The sequence below is a fragment of the Phacochoerus africanus genome, chromosome 6, assembly GCF_016906955.1.
Source record: "Phacochoerus africanus isolate WHEZ1 chromosome 6, ROS_Pafr_v1, whole genome shotgun sequence".
Taxonomy (NCBI): domain Eukaryota; kingdom Metazoa; phylum Chordata; class Mammalia; order Artiodactyla; family Suidae; genus Phacochoerus; species Phacochoerus africanus.
Genome location: NC_062549.1, coordinates 80,061,090 through 80,079,792, shown reverse-complemented (window position 1 = coordinate 80,079,792; position 18,703 = coordinate 80,061,090). Strand labels below are relative to the sequence as shown.

The following is an 18,703-nucleotide window of genomic DNA, read 5'->3' as shown; positions in this document are numbered from 1 at the left end:
AGCATTTTACATGTAAATGGGTCAGTCTTCAGGCAAAATGGATTAAAAAAAGAGAAATCCAATAATGTGCTGCCCACAATTGACTCATTTTCACTCTAAAGACACACTGACAGAAACAGGGATGGAGAAAGGACTTCTAGCAAATGGCAACTCCAAAAAGTGGGGGTAGCTAGACTCCATCAGACAAAACAGACTTTAAACGAACAATGGTAAAAAGATGCAAAGAACGTTGTCCTATGATGACAAAGGGGACAGTCTGTCAAGTAAATGTAATGACAATATCTATGCACCCAACATCATAAAGCAAATGGGTTAGGGTTAATAATAAAGCAAATAATAAAGCAAATGCTCATAGAACTAAAAGGAGAAATAAACAGCAACACAGCAATAGCTGACGTAAACATCCCACCCTCAACAAAGGGCAGACCGTCCAGACAGAAAATCGGTGAGGAAACTGGATTTAAACAACCCTACAGACAAAACAGACCTAACAGACATATATAAATATATACACACTAAAGGAGAAAACCAACATGACCAATTAAATGGAAGCAGAAAAGAGCCCTTGACAAAATTCAACACCTATTCATGGTAAAACAAAACTTTTAGAAAACCGGCAGACAAGCAGCAAATAACTGGAAAATACAGCGAAAAAACCCCTCCATTTTCTACAATGCTGAAAAAATATTAAGTACTTAGGAATGAACCTAACAAAAGACATCTAAGATCTCCGTGCTGAAAAAGTACAAATCACTGAAATTAAAAAGGCCTTAAACAGAGACATAACACATTCCTGAATTGGAGAACTCTATACTGTTAAAGCAGCAATTCCCAAAGTTGATCTATAGTCAATGAAATCCTAATCAAACTCTATTTTTCTTTCTTTCTTTTTTTTGGTAGAAACTGACAGAAATTCTATATATATAAGCATAAATAATCTAAAATAAGCAAAGTAATTTTCATAAAGAAAAACAAATTTGGGGAGTTCCCATTGTGGATCAGCAAGTTAAGAAGCTGAGAGTGTCCATGAAGATGTGGGTTTGATCCCTGGCCTCGCTCAGTGGGTTAAGGATCCACTTTGCCACAAGATCTGGTGAAGGTCACAGACGTGGCTTGGATCTGGCGTTGCTGTGGCTGTGGCGGCGTGGGCCAGCAGCTGAAGCTCTGATTTGATCCCTAGCTTGGGAACTTCCATATGCTGCAAGCGTGGCCCTGAAAAGCAGGGGAAAAAAAAAGAAAGAAAAGAGGGAGAGAGAAAAGAAGAAGAAAACAAAGTTGAAGAACTCACTCTGATTCAAGAGTTACTATAAAGCAACAGTAAAGAAGACAGATTTCTGTAGTAAAAAGAGATGCATAAAAATCAAGAAACATGGGAGAAAAAAGTATGTATACATGTATGTGTAACTAGGTCCCCATGCGGTACAGTGGGAAAAAAAACTGTGTTGGGGAAATAACAAAAAATATAAATTTAAAAAAAATCAAGAAACAGAACAGAGCATTCAAAAATAGACCCACAGACATAATGGTCACTGATTTAAAAAAAAAAAAAGGTACCAAGACAACTCAATTATAAAAAGACTTTTGTACAAATGCGACTAGACAGCTAGGTCTCCATAAGGAAACAGGAAAAATCTAACCCACCCTATAACATCTACAAGAATCATCTCCCACTTTCTCAAGGACCTAAATGTAAAAACTAAAGCCATTAACAATTCTAGAAGAAAGTAGGAGAATAAGTTTGCAAGTTGAGCCTGGCCTATCAGCTTGAAGGGTCTCCCACTAGCCAAATCTGAGACAATTTGAACAGAAAATAAGTAATGGATTCTATTCCATTAAATAAAACTGGAATCCATGATTCTATAGTAAGACTATATTTTCATTTCATTTTTCTGCTGGGTTTTTTTTTTTTTTTTGGGGGGGGGGTGAGGGGTTGGGTGCCAAACCTGCGGCACATGGAGGTTCCCGGGGTAGGGGTCAAATTGGAGCTATAGCTGCCAGCCTACACCACAGCCACAGCAACATGTGATCCAAGCCGCATCTGCGAACTATAGCACATATCACAGCAACGCCGGATCCTTGATCCACTGAGCGAGGCCAGGGATGGAACCTGCACCCTCATGGATGCTAGTCGGGTTTGTTTCTGTTGCCCATGACAGGAACCGTGGTATCACTCCTAGAGTAATACTGCGAAATTTAGGTACGTCAGTCAATGAAGACTTGGGGGAAGGGAGAGTGCTTCTTCATAAGACACAGACTGATGAACAGGAACCCGACGGTGGGGCAAGAAGAGCATCACTCTGCAACTGTCACTGGCAAGACTGGCTTGGGGAGTTTCTGTCTTGGGGAGTTTCCACTGTGGCTCAGTGGAAATAAATCTAACTAGCATCCACGAGAACGTAGGTTTGATCCCTGGCTTTGCTCAGAGGGTTAAAGATCCAGCGTTGCCATGAGCTGTGGTGTAGGTCCCAGACACGGCTCAGATCTGGCATTGCTGTGGCTACGGCCATTGGCTATAGCTCTGATTTGACCCCTAGCCTGGGAACCTCTATATGCCACGGGAGCGGCCCTAAAAAAAAAAGACACACACACACACACAGACTGGTTTGGGCTACAAAGTCGTCCACAGACACAGAGCATGAGGAGTAAGTCTCGGGAGAAGCAGGGGACAGGTATGTCTCAAAGCACCTCCCACCCTGCTCTTCAGTGGCAGAGGGAAGACGGGCCTCACTCTGGAAAGACCAGATGCCACTTTAACGAGGCTGCCAGCATGGCCATCACGGGAAAAGAAGGTGGACACCCTGTGCTTCCAGAGGGGGACCACAGGAGGAACACTCCACCTGGGGGGCCTTCTGGCTAGGGGCACGGCGCCTGGTCATCATGAGGGGGTAAAGTCAACCCAAACTCAGGAAAAGCCCTCCCCAGTGTCAGGGTCGTGCAGAACGGTGGGGAACTGCTCCAAGTTAAAGGGACTAAAGACATCAGCCAAGTGTGCACAGGGCCGTGCGCTGGATCCCGTCTTGAGAAGAGAAAACGCTCTCAAGGACATTAACAGGACAGTCGACAAAACTGAAACTGAGGCTACAGATTAAAATGAAAACAGGGATGGTATTACTGTAGCACGGTGCGAAGAAGATACTCTTTGTCTTAGGAAAAAGGTACACTGACAACGAGGTAAGAAAACATATGCGTGCAACTTACCTTCAAACGGTTCAGAAAATACATACACATATGTGGAAAGAGAGAAAGAAAGAAATGCTAATGTGGAACATGTGAAAAACGCTGGAGCTCCCGTTGTGGCTCAGGGTTAATGACCCGGCTCGTCTCTGTGGAGGTAATGGTTTGATCCCCAGCTTGGAGCAGGGGGTGGGTGACCCGGTGTTGCTGCAGCTGTCACATGGGTCACAGCTCTGTCTCAGATCCCATCTGTGGCTCAGGAACTTCCACATGCCATGGGTGCAGCCACAGAAAAGAAAACAGAGTTAAAAACCATGAATCTGGATGAAAGGCACACAGAAGAGCTCTTCTTTTTTTTCTTTTTAGGCCCACATCTGTGGCATATGAAAGTCCCCAGGCTAGGGCTTGAATCACAGCTGCAGCTGCCGGCCTACACCACAGCCACAGCAACGCAGGATCCAAGCCATGTCTGCAATCTACACCACAGCTGATGACAACGCCGGATCCCCGCCCCACTGAGCGAGGCCAGGGATCAAACCCACATTCTCATGGATATTAGTCAGGTTCGTTTCCACTGAGCCACAATGGGAACTCCAGAGTTCTAATTTTCTCGTAACTTTTTCATAGGTAAGAACTTGTCTCAAAATAAAAAATAAAAAAGGTATGAAAAGTAAAGAGTATAAAAAGTAAATTTGTAAAAGCTTAGTAGCAGAGGAAACAAGGAAACAGAGTCCGATGGCAAGAACAGGAGACAGGGTCACAGTTCTTCCATCGACTGCATGTATTTGCACCAAACAACTCACAACCTCTTCTCTGAAACATACGGTTTCCCATGGCTGTTACAGGTGAGGAAAGGACGAGAAAAGGAAAATCCTCTCAGATCTGGTAAAGTGAAAACTCCAGGAGTTGACAGAGCTGGGAGCAGGAGGTGCCATGTCAAAAATCCAGGTGATGACAGCAGAATTATGAGAAATGCCTAAGCAGTACCTTCTTCACTGCCACCTCCCTCCCTAACACTCAGCCCTGAGACAGGAGCAGAGGTGCAGCCCTGCCCTCTCTCACTTCCAGAGTATGGCCACGGGGCTGCCGCCAGCAAAGACAGGCCAGGACAGACTCGTGGAAACTGGCCCGTCGTTGAAACGTTCAAACTCCACATTTTTCTAAACCACAGTTTGTGGCAACTTCAGCAAAGAATCCACATTCCACTCAAAAGGGTCGGACCTTACCGGTTCGTGATGACGTCATCCCAGATGGTCATCGGGTCTGTTTTTGCATCTGGGTATCTATTTGTCCAGGTTTTTAGGAGTCTCTTAAGGGGAACTTGGGATGATAAATTACCTACAAGCAATATTAGAGCACATGACTATCCACAGCTCGAGGATCACATTACTTTCCAAAGCCCAGCTGCCATTAGTCAAAAGAAACTAATTCAAATTTCTGCTCCACACTAAAACATTTTGTCTCATCTTTCACAACAGGAGCACAAAATTACCATATTTAATACATTTTTACATTAAAACTCAACTTCTTAAGGCCCCAGAGCAAAAATGAGGAAATAAACATACCCAACCTTCACATTCATCCCAGGCCCACAAGCTCCACCCACAATTCCAAAACCTAGACAGCACTGAAAATTGACAAGTTTGCATAGAGTTGCAGCCAATTTTCTTATTGGAAGCTCTGGTCTCAACCGTCACAGGGTACCCGGGGGACGTGCACCAAGTGGTGTCTGAGACAGAGCTCTGCCCAAGGCCACATCACCACAGATTCAGAACGTCCTCGTGAAACTTAAATTCCGCATTGCTAAGTTTTAAGCCTTCGATTTTCTTTCTGTTGGTTGGAAAGCAGTGCTTAAGACCAAAGCTGAAATCCAACAGTCCTGAGTTCAAAATCTGGACGCTCTCTGTATTAGCTTAGACAAGGTGCTGGATCTCTCTGAGGCTCTGTACAATGGGGAAAAAAACCTACCTCTCAAAAGACTATTGCAAAAAACAGGTAACTTAGAGAAAAGAGACTGGTAACACAGCTCCCAGAGTGACGTCATTCATAATAAGTACTTGAAAAGTAATCTCCGGGAGTTCCCGTCGTGGAGCAGTGGAAACGAATCTGACTAGGAACCATGAGGTTGCAGGTTCGATCCCTGGACTTGCTGTGAGCTGTGGTGTAGGTTGCAGACATGCTTCAGATCCGACGTTGCTGTGGCCATGGCATAGGCCAGCAGCTGTAGCTCTGATTAGACTCCTAGCCTGGGAACCTCCATATGCTACAGGTGCGGCCCTAAAAAAAAAAGAAGCAATCTCCAAACTTAAACAGAGAACAATTAGGTAGATACTTCTGAATACCAAGGTTTTTTGTTTTTTGGTTTTTTTCAGTCTTTTTGCCATTTCTTGGGCTGCTCCCGCGGCATATGGAAGTTCCCAAGCTAGGGGTCGAATTGGAGCTGTAGCCACCAGCCTACGCCAGAGTCACAGCAACATGGGATCCAAGCCGCGTCTGCGACCTACACCACAGCTCACAGCAACGCCAGATCCTTAACCCACTGAGCAAGGGCAGGGATCAAACCTGCAATCTCACAGTTCCTAGTTGGATTCGTTAACCACTGAGCCATGACGGGAACTCCTGAATACCAATTTTTATTAGTACTCTGAAGTCTTTCATAATGATTTTTTTTTTGTCTTTTTGCCATTTCTTGGGCCGCTCCCGCGGCATATGGAGGTTCCCAGGCTAGGGGTCTAATCGGAGCTGTAGCCGCTGACCTATGCCAGAGTCACAGCAACATGGGATCCAAGCCGCGTCTGCGACCTACACCACAGCTCACAGCAACGCCGGATCCTTAACCCACTGAGCAAGGGCAGGGATCAAACCTGCAACCTCATGGTTCCTAGTCGGATTCGTTAACCACTAAGCCACGACAAGAACTCCCTGATTTTTAATTATTTAGCACAAAAACTGAAATTCAGGTTTACAATTAGGATGTCACCTCTGACTCCAGGGGAGGCCTCCGAGATCTAGGCACTGTCACCAGCAGCCCCCCATCACCTCAGGCTCAGGACAGCCCTCCATGAGCCCCTCTCCCCGCACACCCCACCCAGGGCCCACCCCAGCAGGTCCTGACGCCCAAGATCCTCATGTGATCCTGTACCTGCCTTGGCAGGTGCCACATGTCCAACCACCACGCTGAGCTTCCTCAGGCCGAGAACAGCGCTTGACTCTTATAAGCATTTATTTCAACAATCTCGAAATATGTTATTTGTTGGTTAAACTCAAGGCAGTTTCTAACTCATACATTAAGAAATGTACTAACACTAAAAAGCCAAAAGATCAAATGCTGAAACTCTTCCATAATTGTAAAGAGAACAAAAATGGTAGGTATAAACTTAAAATTACCTTGTTTGCTAATAAAGTTGATAAACTCCTGAAGTTCTATGAAAGTCTGTACAGACTGCAATTTGGTGAGTCTACTTCTGTGCAAGAGGGCATCAATGCTGGAATAATTCTGGAAAAAAGTGATTCGGCACTGGTCACAAGTCAAGTGACTGCTTTAGATCTTAACACAGTCCTCAACAACATGAAACAGCAACTAAACAAAATGTCTCTGGGTGGTTAACATTAAGCCACAGGAGCAGTTAACAAATGGTCTAAATGTTTTTAATTTAGGTTTTCGGTCACATTCAATAACAGCAACACAACCAGGCAGCACTGACTCTATTTGCCACCAATTTTTTTTTTTTTTTTTTTTAGAGTCACACCTGCAGCATATGGAAGTTCCCAGGCTAGGGGTTGAATCGCAGCCGCAGCTGCCAGCCTACACCACGGCCATAGCAACACAGGACTCTTGACCCACTGAGCAAGGCCAGGGATTGAACCTGTGTCCTCATGGATACTAGTCAGGTTCTTAACCCACTGAGCCACAACAGGAACTCCCTATTTGCCATCAATTCTTAATAATCACAACACCCTATAGGGTAAAACTGCCAACTAGAGAAGCCAATTCTTCTTTGCTCAGCTTCATCTTTAGTGTACTAATGAACCTCAAACACGTTTAAAAACTAAGATGAAGACAGTGACTGTCGGAGTTCCTGTCGTGGCTCAGTGGTTAATGAATCCAACTAGGAACCATGAGGTTGCAGGTTTGATCCCTGCCCTTGCTCAGTGGGTTAAGGATCCAGCGTTGCCATGAGCTGTGGTGTAGTTCACAGACACAGCTTGGATCTGTTGTTGCTGTGGCTGTGGCTGTAGGCCGGCGGCTACAGCTCCAATTCAACCCCTGGCCTGGGAACCTCCATGTGCTGCAGGGTGTGGCCCTAAAAAGACAAAAAGACTAAATAAATAAATAAATAAAACAGAAGGTCTAAGAGGTACCAGGACAAATGCACCCAGAGGGCATGACATGCGGTTAGTGGAAACTGCTGCTGTGGCTTTTCCTCCACAAGTCTGCTGACCTGAGCAAAACGTCACAGGAATGGCAGGTTTCGGGTCGGTGTACCTGTCTTACCTGCATAAACGCCTGAATGCAATTCTCAGTGTAGTACTGGGCCCTGTCGACATCATCCTGCAGGAGGTACAGCAGGCTCAGCTCCTGGCTATAGTGCAGCTCCAGCAGGGCCTTGTGCAGCTCTGAGGTCACGGCCTGGTCCACGAAGCTCAGCAGGGTCTGGTCGCCCGCACCCTGGAGCAGCAGCTTCAGCTTGCTGCGCATGATGGAAGGCAGGCATGCCTCCTGCAGAGCCCAAGTCAGCCTGTGACGCAGAGGGCCGACGGCACCTCATGATTTCATACTATGGTGTCTTTGGCGTCACGTTACAGGTCATGGTTTAGAGCCAAAGTGAGAGTGTTTCAAATGTTTCAAACCTAAAACTACAATTTTTTAAAGAGGCTCATCTAACACTGCTCATCTAGCAACCATGAGACATAAGGAAGAAGTCCTGCAGACAAGGGGGCCCGCAGTGCGACCAGCGCAGACCTGACAGGAGGTGCCCCGGTCCCCGGGTCCCACCAGGGCTGCCGCAGCCACTTGCTTTGAAAGGGCTACAAGGCTAAAAGCTACCAGTAAGTGGTTCAGCAACACTGTGGAGTTGTTGGGTCATATAAACACCCCACTGCCTCACAACCACGCCCTGTTTCTGAGGAGTTTTAAACAATGTCACTAACCAGAAAACACCTGACCATCAGAACGTGTCTCTCGGTGGCCTCAGCAGTGACTCAACGCACCTGATAGAAAGGGTCGCTCCACACCTTGGTCAGGTCTGGGGGGCTGGCGCCGTCCACCGTGGCCGTGGAACAGTAGGCCAGCGAGCCCCACTCGGCAAGCTGGTTGTAACAGTCCAAGGACGCCAGCTCCCAAAAGTCCTTCTCGGCTTCTGAAGGCTCCCCGTCTGCCCATTCTTGTTTATTGAGAGCCTGGCAGAGGAAAGATCCTGTGTTATTTCAGTTGGAAACGATGCAGATGAAAACACCGCATTGCAGGTTGTGTAAGGTCCCTACTGAGAACGACTCTTTTCACGTTTACCACAGGCGGAGAGAAGGGAAAATCGAACAGGAACTGGAGAGAATCTAATAGGAAAAAACCAACATAAAGGCCAAGAGGGAGGCATTTCTCTGGGAAATTTGCCAAGGAAGCCAATTAAGAAACTGAATTTTTTTTTAATTTATTTTTTGACCATGCCAGCAGCATACAGATGTTCCTGTGCTAGGAATGGAACCCACACCACAGCAGCGACCGGAGCCACTGCAGCGACAACGCCGGATCCCTGACCCACTGTGTCACAAGGAACTCCAAACCGAAGACTTTAAATGCCCATAATTTGATGTAAATACCACGGATTATTTACTACTTTAAAGGATCTTATAATGAAAATTAGAAATTGAGACATTTTTAAAAACGGAGAGAATTTTACCACCTTGCTCACTCTCGCACAGGCCGCAGACCTCAATATCAAGTACATCCTGCTACCTGCTCACCGGCCTCTGGCACCTCGAACACAGAACACTCAAGACAACTAAAAGTCATCTTCCCAAAACCAACTCTTACTGACCTTTTAATAAATTTTTTTTGCTAACTTAAGGAAAACAAACTACTCAAATGGAGGTTATATAGTAACATCAGATACTGAAATAACATCTTACAATTTTATAGTACTCGGTAAAAAAAAAAAAAATGCTTTATTTTATTCAATGAATTTTCTTAAAAAGAATAAGAGTACAACAGTAATTAGTTCACATTTGGTTATTAGGAAACCATTTTCTGCTATTAATTATTGTGTGAAATGGGGAATAAAAATGAAACATTACGAAGCTCTAAATTCTAAAGTTAGTAGTTTTTGAATCAGAGTACAAAAATGTTTAAGCAACTGACATGCTAGAGGTCAATTTTACCTCATTATACAGCCTCGCAGCCTCAGAATAATCACTTCTTGCTTCTGCTAATAATGCGTCCTGAGTGATCTTCTTTGTTCCTATCTCGCTGCTAAAAATACCTCGGAGGATGTCATATTCTCCAATCGACCTATACAGTCTGTAAAACAAACCCAAGAGAGTCCCAATCAATTTTTTTAAAATGATTTTTATTTTTCCCATTATAGTTGGCTTAATTCTGTCAATTAAATTGGCTTAGTTCTGTCAATTTCTACTGTACAGCAGTGACCCAGCCACACATATATTCTTTTTCTCACCTTATCCTCCACCATGTTCTATCACAAGTGACTAGATACAGTTCCCTGTGCTATATATATATAGCAGGATCTCATTGCCAACAGTTTTAAAATCTATTCTAATGAAATGATATTACATCAAAATGTCAGTATATTAAAAAACAAATGTTATTTTTGTTTTGTAAAAATATGAGCTTACAAAGTCTGAAATTACCATTAAGTTTTATGACTTTAGCCATACAGAAGTCAGAAATTATTCCAATGTGCATTTAAAGTAGAATCTGAAAGTATCATATGCACAGATGACTCATTAAGGGAGCTCGTTCCAGGTTGATCCATCAGAGAAACACTGCACATACCTGGTAACCTCTTGGAATCCTTGTCTAGCCGTGAAATTTGGAGCCCTGTCAAGACCCCAGCTGCAGGTACAGACTCATCCTGGTCCTAAGATGCCACGTTTTATCCCTGTTCTATGGCCACCTCAATGCTGCGGACAAGTGGTTTTCTCAGAGCCTGAACGTCTGCTAGAGCATTCGTCTCTCCGATCTTAACAAAACATCTGCCTGACATCAGCCAAACTTCCCCTTTGAGACAGTCTCAGGTGCTCACTCCTCTGGAGACTTTTTTCCATCTTTTGAGTCTCCACAGAAAAGCCCTCTCTTCCTAACCCCGCAGTCACCCAAGGACCCCCTCCCTCCTTGCTTTTCCTGAGTCTGTCTGGTGTTTCCCTGGGCAGAGTCTCTTGTGTTTGTGGTTCTCTTTCAGAGCTCTGACTTACTGCCCAGCTCACAGAGGGGAGGAGGTGACAAGTCAGAGGCAGGCAGAGGTGGGGACACAGCTCAGAGCCCACGAGCCCAAGAGGCGATGCAGCTATACTCATCTCCCAGGGATAGAAGAGACCAGCGTCATGGCCACCCTACACCAGCCCCACTGCTGGACCCATCACTGGACATGCTCAAAGCGATGACCTGACGTGGCCGGAGCCCCAGGGCACACTTTCTCATGGCCTCTGCTCCCCCTGCGGGGCTCGGGTCAGAGAGACCAGAGACGGGGACGAGGTGAGAACTCCACCCTCCCTCTTCTCTCTTGTTCCCTAGAAGCTGAAGATCTCACCATCAGTGCTAGACAAGAGCAGTGCAAGCTAAACTGCAACCTAATCCAACATCTTCTCAGAATCAGCACGGGTTTTCCTATGATAAAACCTCACGTAAGAGAAGAATCATAGAAAACATAAGTTGTTTCTCCCAAATAAACAGTCATCATATTAGATCGTTTCTAAAGATTGAGTCCTACTGAAATAACACACCATCCTCTAGTTAGCAATGCAGCATAAACACAGAAAATATTAGGAACTTTCAGATATGACCAACCACACTCCACATGAAATTAAACCTGGTGAGTACTACAGAGTCTAAAAAACTGGACACCGAGAAAAATGAACAGGTTTCCTTTTAAGTTCCCTCCCCTAGAGCAAGACATCCCTGTTGTGACAGGGATTCCTGATGCATGGACTGCATTTCTATTAACTTGTCCACTTGCTGTGGCACTGCGGGCCCAGCAGCCCAGGGCCCAAGGCTTACTTGGCGAGTTCCATCCATCGGACAGTATCTGGAGGGAGGCTGGGTCTCCTCCGAGCCCTCTTGGCAGGAGGCTCCTGGGGCGCCAGGTGCAGCAGGGCCTCCTCTAGGAGGCGGATGGCCCCGGGCTGCTGCAGGCTGGCCAAGCCACCCACACTGACGCAGGCCGGGTCAAGGCTCAGCAGGTCGGTGTGTCGGCAGCTGACCTCCTGCAAAGGCAGACATAGTAGAACTTTAGTCCGTGCTTCTTGGACCCCATCTGCACAATGAGTAACTTGCTTTCCTAAACACAAAGTCTGACTTCATTGTGATAAAACCGAACATTTCTAGGTAATTCTGTTATGTTTTCCTTATCTGCAATTTGCTCAGAGGAGGAAAGGACCTTTTATTTTTATAATGGCAATCCAGGATTAACTTAAACCATCAAACCCCCAGCAGACTATGAAGGTTTTTATAGATATTGTGCATATCCTGACAAATCGAGGTTCCCAAGAATATTGAGCCTGAGTGGATGAGAAAAGTATCTGAGATACAAGGATTTCACATCCAGTCGCCACAAAGCACGCGCCCTCAGCTCTGTTATCCAGCGGCTTCTCCATCGCCCTCCACCCAGGGGCAAACTTGCTCATAACACTGAACAAAAGACTTCAGAATTATCACTGCAACTCTCACTTTCCACTGAGCGTTCTATCTCAGCAAAAATAACAAAAAATAAACCCCAATCAATACAGAGAACAGTATGAACAGCAGGCCTGTGTCTGAGCCTCGCTCCAGGCCCCTCGCCAAGACTGACAAGTAAGTGACCATGAGCCCACGTGGTTCTACCTCAGGGGTCTTGGCGGAGCATGGAGTCTGCAGAGTAAACAGGAGCCTCTGGTTCCCTTAGAGGAACGAGCGGTGAAGGAAGGAAGATCCAATGAGACTCTATTTCCATTAATGACGCCGCAAAGCTCTGTCTTAACTGAGGGTCATGTTTCCAGACAGCACTAGGCTAACGTTGAGAGTGAGGCCCGGAATGGGGTGTTTTAAATAAATGTATTTTAATTTTCAGGTAAAAGCCACTCATCCTACAAATACTGAGTGCCTCCTATGCTTCAGGCACATGTACACAGTGTTATCTCTGACTTTGTGTGATTTAAGATTTACTCCTTTTGCCCAAGAAAAGTCCTTCATGAAATGGTTTTAATGCACAAACACCTATCAGTGGGACAGCACCTTATGAGTGTGTGCTTATAATGAAACAAGCTCTTCAGGACGAATTCATTTTCAGGAACTTCCATTTTCAGGAAAATTGACTATTCTGTCTGATCCTGTTAACAGTATCTTTTTACTTTATAAAGAAGGGTTTGCTAAGCAAAAACATGTAGCCAACTGGCCAACTGATTTCACTTCTAAATTCCCACACAGAAAGAAGTGAGCTGCCTACTGTCCCTGCTTGGATGTGAGTTCACTGTGTCAGATGAAGACTTTCTCTTCTTCTGAAAGGTCTGCACACAATGCCCTCCCAGTGTGTCTGACAGCATGGTCAGGACAGTGTGACGGGTGCAGGGTGCCGCAGACAAGAGCAAACTGTGCCAAGTGCTGGCGGCAGCAGTGTCCTGGAGACCTCGGCCTGGCCCATGCCCCCGGCAGGCTTGATGAGGCCTGGAGGGAGGGGAGATACCAAGGCTTCAGACACGAAGCAGAAATCAGCCTGCTCAAGTCTGCACCTGCGGCCTGCCTTGCACTCTTGCTGTGTTTCCCAAGCTCAGGGCCTGACAGCAAGCTTGCCTGCCCAGTGTTTCCCGTGATTGTTTATTTAAATAAACACAGGAACAAAAGTAGAAATTCAGATTTAAAAAGCCACAGAATACAATAGACAGACGAGTTCCCGTCGGGTCTCAGCAGACTACGATCCATGAGGACGAGGGTTCGATCCCTGGCCTCAATCAGTAGGTTAAGGACCCCGCATTGCCAAGAGCTATGGTGTAGGTCGAAGACACAGCTCAGATCCTGTGTTGCTGTGTCTCTGGTGTAGGCCGGCAGCTACAGCTCCAATGAGACCCCTAGCCCGGGAACCTCCATATGCCGAGGGTGCAGCCCTAAAAAAACAAAAACAAAAAAAGAAAGAAACCAGAATACAACATAGAGAGAAACTTATTTTGAAATACTGGCTGATGCAAAATCTTTGGTATCACCAAGAGAAAACCAACGAAAAAGTTCCATTTGTAAGTTATAAACCAATAAAAATAGAACTAATACATAAAAAGAAAATACACCAACAGTTTCACGCTACTCCAAAAAGAACAAAGTAGGGGAGTTCCCAGTGGCTTATCGGGTTAAGGATCTGGCATTGTCTCTGCAGTGGTTCAGGTCATAGCTGTGGCTCAGGTTCGATCCCTGGTCTGGGAACTTCCACATGTCATGGGTGTGACCAAAAAAAAAAAAGAACAAAGTAGGAATACTCAGTACTTAATTGGAGAATTATTACCTATTTAGTTTGCACATCAAAGCTGCTTAAAGAATATGATTATTGAAGCCCTCCAGGAAGGTTAATTAGTTACAAAAATACTGAAATGAAGCCCAAAGAGTTTCCATTAGGGCCTCTGTAAGGATCCATGTCTTAAGTGGCAAAGGAAACATTTCCTACATGAGAAAGTAATCTTCTAATTAGCACGTTTGGAGGTCATCAAAGTAGGACTGTGGCCACTGTGTTTCATCGTCTGTATGATACACGGCCCACTCCACCCAGGAGGCGGCCAGCTTACTGCCCAGCAGACCCCACACCACTCAGCGCATCGCAACACTCGACTTCCTGGCACGAGGCTGCCTTGGCGCCCTGCCACGTCTGCCCACCCAGAATGCAGGGCGGCGGCGGCCCCACCCCTGAGCACAGGCAGCTCAGGCTCTGCCAACACCTGCAAGGGGGACAGGACTTGGGGAAGAGCCTGGCTTATTCAAGATCAGAACGACTGATGCCACATTTCATTTCTGATTATTCTGTCATATCTCAGTTTTAAATACAAATAAATGGTGTCTACCATCTGGGAAGAGGAGGCCTCAGCAGAGCACATCCACTGCTGAAAACCTTGTTTCACCCGTAGAAGTGAGCAGAACTGCGGAGACACTGGCCTGCGACGGGTGGACGGTGGGACGCAGCCTTACCTGGATGCAGGAGACAAAGGGTGGAAAGAAGGAGAAGGTGGTGCCGAGGAAGCGTGTGAGGTCCTGGAGCAGCTGCTGAGCGATGCTGAGTCTCTCAGCTGCGGCCTTGGACTTGTCCGTCTCCTTCAGGATCCCGGAAAACAGGCTGACAAAGAGCTGCTTGGCGACTATCGGGTCTCTCTGGGGAGGGGGGGCAGACAGGCCCTGTAAGGCACCTGCAGCACCAGGCGTCCCAGAGAGCACCAACTGCTGCAAACCCAATGACACCTCTCGGTTCCATGGAGAGCATGGCAGCGGCCGCCCCCGGGGGAGGAGCTGGATTTGACACGACTCTTGTAAAGGGCACAGCGGCATGGATTTTGGACCCAAAGATGCTGATTTAAAACCTGGCTTAATGGAGCTCCTGTCATGGCTCAGCAGTAACAAACCCAACCAGCATCCCTGAGGATGTAGGCCTGATCCCTGGCCTTGCTCAGTGGGTTAAGGATCCGGCATTGCTGTGTGCTGTGGTGTGGGTCACAGACAAAGCTCGGATCTGGCGTTGCTGTGGCTGTGGTGTAGGCCGGCAGCTGAAGCTGTAATTTGACCCCTAGCCTGGGAAACTCCATATGCCGCAAGTCCGGCCCTGGGGGAAAAAAGAAATTATAAAGCAGTAATGGGTTACACAGATATAGCCTATTGTTATAATCAATATTAGATTTGCAATCCTTAGAAATATAAAACATTATATTCTGTACCTAGAATAATAAATAATCCTCTTTGATTTTAAAAATCATTTCAATTAAAGTCAAAGAACTTGCAAGGGATAAACATCCTATTTCTGTCAGAATTTGGCTAGAAAACATTACTCTTCCCCACATTCCAAGTACTGTTCCCAGCCAGCCCTGAGCCAGCGGCAGTTCATGGGGCTGGAGGCCCTTGAGCCATCGGTGCTCTCCCGACCCGGCCTCACCCAGGGACTCTGTGAGTTGAGTGGCTCCACTCTGTGACCTGCACATGGAGACACTGCACAGAGCAGCGTGTCTGGACAGGGCCTCATGTCAGTGTCAGGGCCTCACGAGGCAACACAGCCAAGACTTGAGACAAGGGCCTCAGCACGCCCACTTCAGGGACAAAGCAGTGCCCGCAGGGAGCCCTCCCAGTGGCAGCCCCTGGAGCACTAGACGGATTCCAGCACCGACCTGGGCCACAGCCTGCAAGGGGACGATCAGGCTGCTGTGGGGAATCTGGACGTCGGGAAGATCTCCGTGGCGGTAACTCCTGTACAGGACCACTTGGGCCTCATGCTTCAGCCTCAGCTCACTCTGGATCTCCTACAATCAAGAGCGACACAGAGCGGAATTCAGGGCTCTCGGTGGAGAAAGCTGAGTGCCCCCGCTACGGGACCATCTCTGCCGCACAACGCAAAGTGCACGAGGGACAGTTTCTATCCAAAGGGTGTGGCTGCTGTGCTCTACCAGCCCGGCAGGTGAGAAATCCAAAGTAAAAATCCCAGGCAGATGAACAATAAGATTATTTAAAAATCTGTTACCAAAAACCTGAGTTTCTCTGAAATCAGAGAACTTGATTTAAAACTTTTTAAAACCGCAAAAGAGAAAGCTGTACTTCCTTTCTGTTACTCTGAGGCCAAACCCTGGCTGTGCCCAGCGAGGCCACCGGCCCCTCTGGCCCTGCTCTGTTCAAGCTGCTGGACTCACACCTGCTTCTCTGGCCGCCCGCCCTGCCCATGGGCCGTGGATGCACGGCGCCTTCTGCTGGAGTGTTTCTGCAGCTTTCCCACTGCAGGCACCCTCCCCAGGGCCTCTGAACAGTTCCCAACGTGCTCAATCCTGGTGATTTCCAATGACGCGGCCCCAGCTTTTTTGTGTGTAGTTCACACGGAACGCAACTCCGCAAGCACAAACACCACCAGCCAGAGAGAGCACAGGACCGCCCCCCAAGGCCAGGCATCCCCAAGCCACCGAGATGGGTGGGCAGCGAGAGGCCTGAGGAGTCGTGGTTACAGACATGATGGAGTGGAAAGGTCCTTCTCTTTCCACAGAAGATACAATGGAACCGTTCGACCAGCTCACGCTCAGATTTGAAGTCTCGTGCTTCAGTTTTGAACTCACTGTGGACTAAGCTGAGGATTTACACTGAGCTGGAACAAAGACGGGTTTTTTAATTCACAACCTGGTCCCTAACACTGTCACCATTACTGACCTGTGTCTCACATTGAAGCCGTGGCTAAACGAATTCTCCCACAATCCCCACATTCTGAGGAATGTTCAGCTGCCACCTCAAGCCCCCCTGTGCCCCAGCAGAGGGCTCAGGACTTCCCCTGCCGGCCGCCCCTCACCTCTACGAGCACGGCCTCCCCCCGCAGCTCAGCATGTTGGTCCTGAGGTGGGTCAAGGCCCTGGCCTTGAGGTGAGAGGGGCTGAAGTCAGACGCAAACCTAGGAAGGACGGGTGGTCTTGTCTGCCCCACGCAGAGAAAGCCCATGTGTCCAGAGAGGCGGGACCAGGCTTGGGGCCTCCCAGCCACATGCAGAGGCTGTGTGGCGCTGCTTCAGGCCCGGCTCTTGGCCAACAGGGAAGCTTGCTTCTCAGCACACGTCCCTCGACAGAATGAAGGCGAGAAACAGATACAAACCTTCTCTCTTTTTTGCTCATTAACACCTTTCCTGGCATAAATCAAACTCAGCTTTTCTCGGTCCTTTAGAAATCGTCTGCGTAACCTCAGTATTTCTGCCCGATTATCTGAACCTGAAGGACAGAAAGCAGGTTTGTTACTTGTGCCTGACTCTGCCTCCTCCCCAATCCCGAAAACAAAAGTGCGACTGTTTGCTTTTTGCCCTTTTTCACCTTTCCTTCATTTGGTTTTTAGAACAGTGTGAACCCGTGAAACACAAAGGCCAGCACGGTGAGGACTGGCTGGCTTTGGAGCCCAGGGCCACGTGGGGAGTCGGGCAGTCACATAGAAGGGATAACAGGGGATTCGGGAACTCGAGGTGGCAGCAAGGCTAGAGGACTTTCAGCAGGGCTGCAACCCCCCACTCCCACATGGCCCCAGGTCCCCGGCCCCAGCCCTGGGCCTGAAGGCAGGAGAGCAGAGATGATGCCTCTAGGTGAGCAGCCAGCACGGGGCTGGTGAATCAGCTCCAACCCGACACAACCCCAATGCCTGCAACACAGCACAAAGCTGACGATCACCAGGCACCAGGCGTTAGAGGAAAGCTTCACATGAGAAAAATAGAAACCAGAAGTTCCCCTTGTGGCTTGGTGTTAATGAACCCAACTAGCATCTCTGAGGACTCAGGTTTGATCCCTGGCTTCGCTCAGTGGGTTAAGGATCTGGCGTTGCCATGAACTGGGGTGTAGGTCGCAAATGAGGCTCGGATCTGGCATTGCTGTGGCTGTGGTGTAGGCTGGCAGCTGCAGCTCTGATTTGACCCTGAGCCTGGGAACCTCCACATGCTGTGGGTGTGGCCCTGAAAAGAAAAAAAAAGAAAAGAGAGACCAAAACAACAGGGAAAGAGTAAACGTCGAAAGCAGACCATCTAGGAAATAAATTCAAAATGCAACCATCTCTCAGAAAGATCAGAGTAGATGTCATAACAGAGGGGTCAGGACTGAGGGACGGTCAGGCACCGAGGGCGCCTGGATCCTGAAAGAGGATTTCATCAGTCACAGCAGAGCCCAGAAGATGGGGTCCAGGAGACACCAGAAGAGGAAACAGGAGGATGAACACAAGGAAATCAGGAGAGGGATCCATGACTCAAGCCACGGTTCCCTGAAGAGAGATGGACGTGTGGAAATCATCCAAGATCACCAAGGAAAACACCCCAGGGCCAGAAAACAGGAGTGAGCAATGGGAAAGGGCCTTCCTCTCGCCCAGGAAGATGGACTAAAACAGACCTGCACCAAAAGACACTTCTGTGATGTTTCCTAAAACTGGTTGAAGAGAGAAGATCCTAAGAGTGTCCCCAGGACAGAGACCCAGTTCCAACGCTGGAAAACATGAGAGCCACATCAGAGCCCCGAGTCCAGAGCTACGACCCCAGGGGCCTGTTCCCTCAAAGCCTCACCTACCCTTGGCCCCAAAGCTGCATGCTGAGCTCTGCCCCAAAGTGCCCGGGAGGTGCCCCCGACCCGGCCAAAGGAGCAAGCTCAGGTG

General features: G+C 47.6%; 1 protein-coding gene across 4 annotated transcripts in view; it reads right to left on the bottom strand.

The window, feature by feature from the left end:
• The window catches only part of PRKDC (protein kinase, DNA-activated, catalytic subunit), a 156,423-nt gene that overhangs the window by 27,497 nt on the left and 110,223 nt on the right, over positions 1–18,703 (bottom strand). For all 4 annotated transcript variants that reach the window (XM_047783945.1, XM_047783946.1, XM_047783947.1 and 1 more), the window contains exons 60-68: positions 17,180–17,292; positions 15,727–15,858; positions 14,546–14,725; positions 11,405–11,610; positions 9,550–9,688; positions 8,386–8,574; positions 7,670–7,894; positions 6,562–6,670; positions 4,401–4,512 (exon numbers count right to left, since the gene is read on the bottom strand). In XM_047783945.1, the coding sequence (XP_047639901.1) occupies positions 4,401–4,512; positions 6,562–6,670; positions 7,670–7,894; positions 8,386–8,574; positions 9,550–9,688; positions 11,405–11,610; positions 14,546–14,725; positions 15,727–15,858; positions 17,180–17,292 (1,405 nt within the window). The remainder of the gene's footprint in view (positions 1–4,400; positions 4,513–6,561; positions 6,671–7,669; positions 7,895–8,385; positions 8,575–9,549; positions 9,689–11,404; positions 11,611–14,545; positions 14,726–15,726; positions 15,859–17,179; positions 17,293–18,703) is intronic.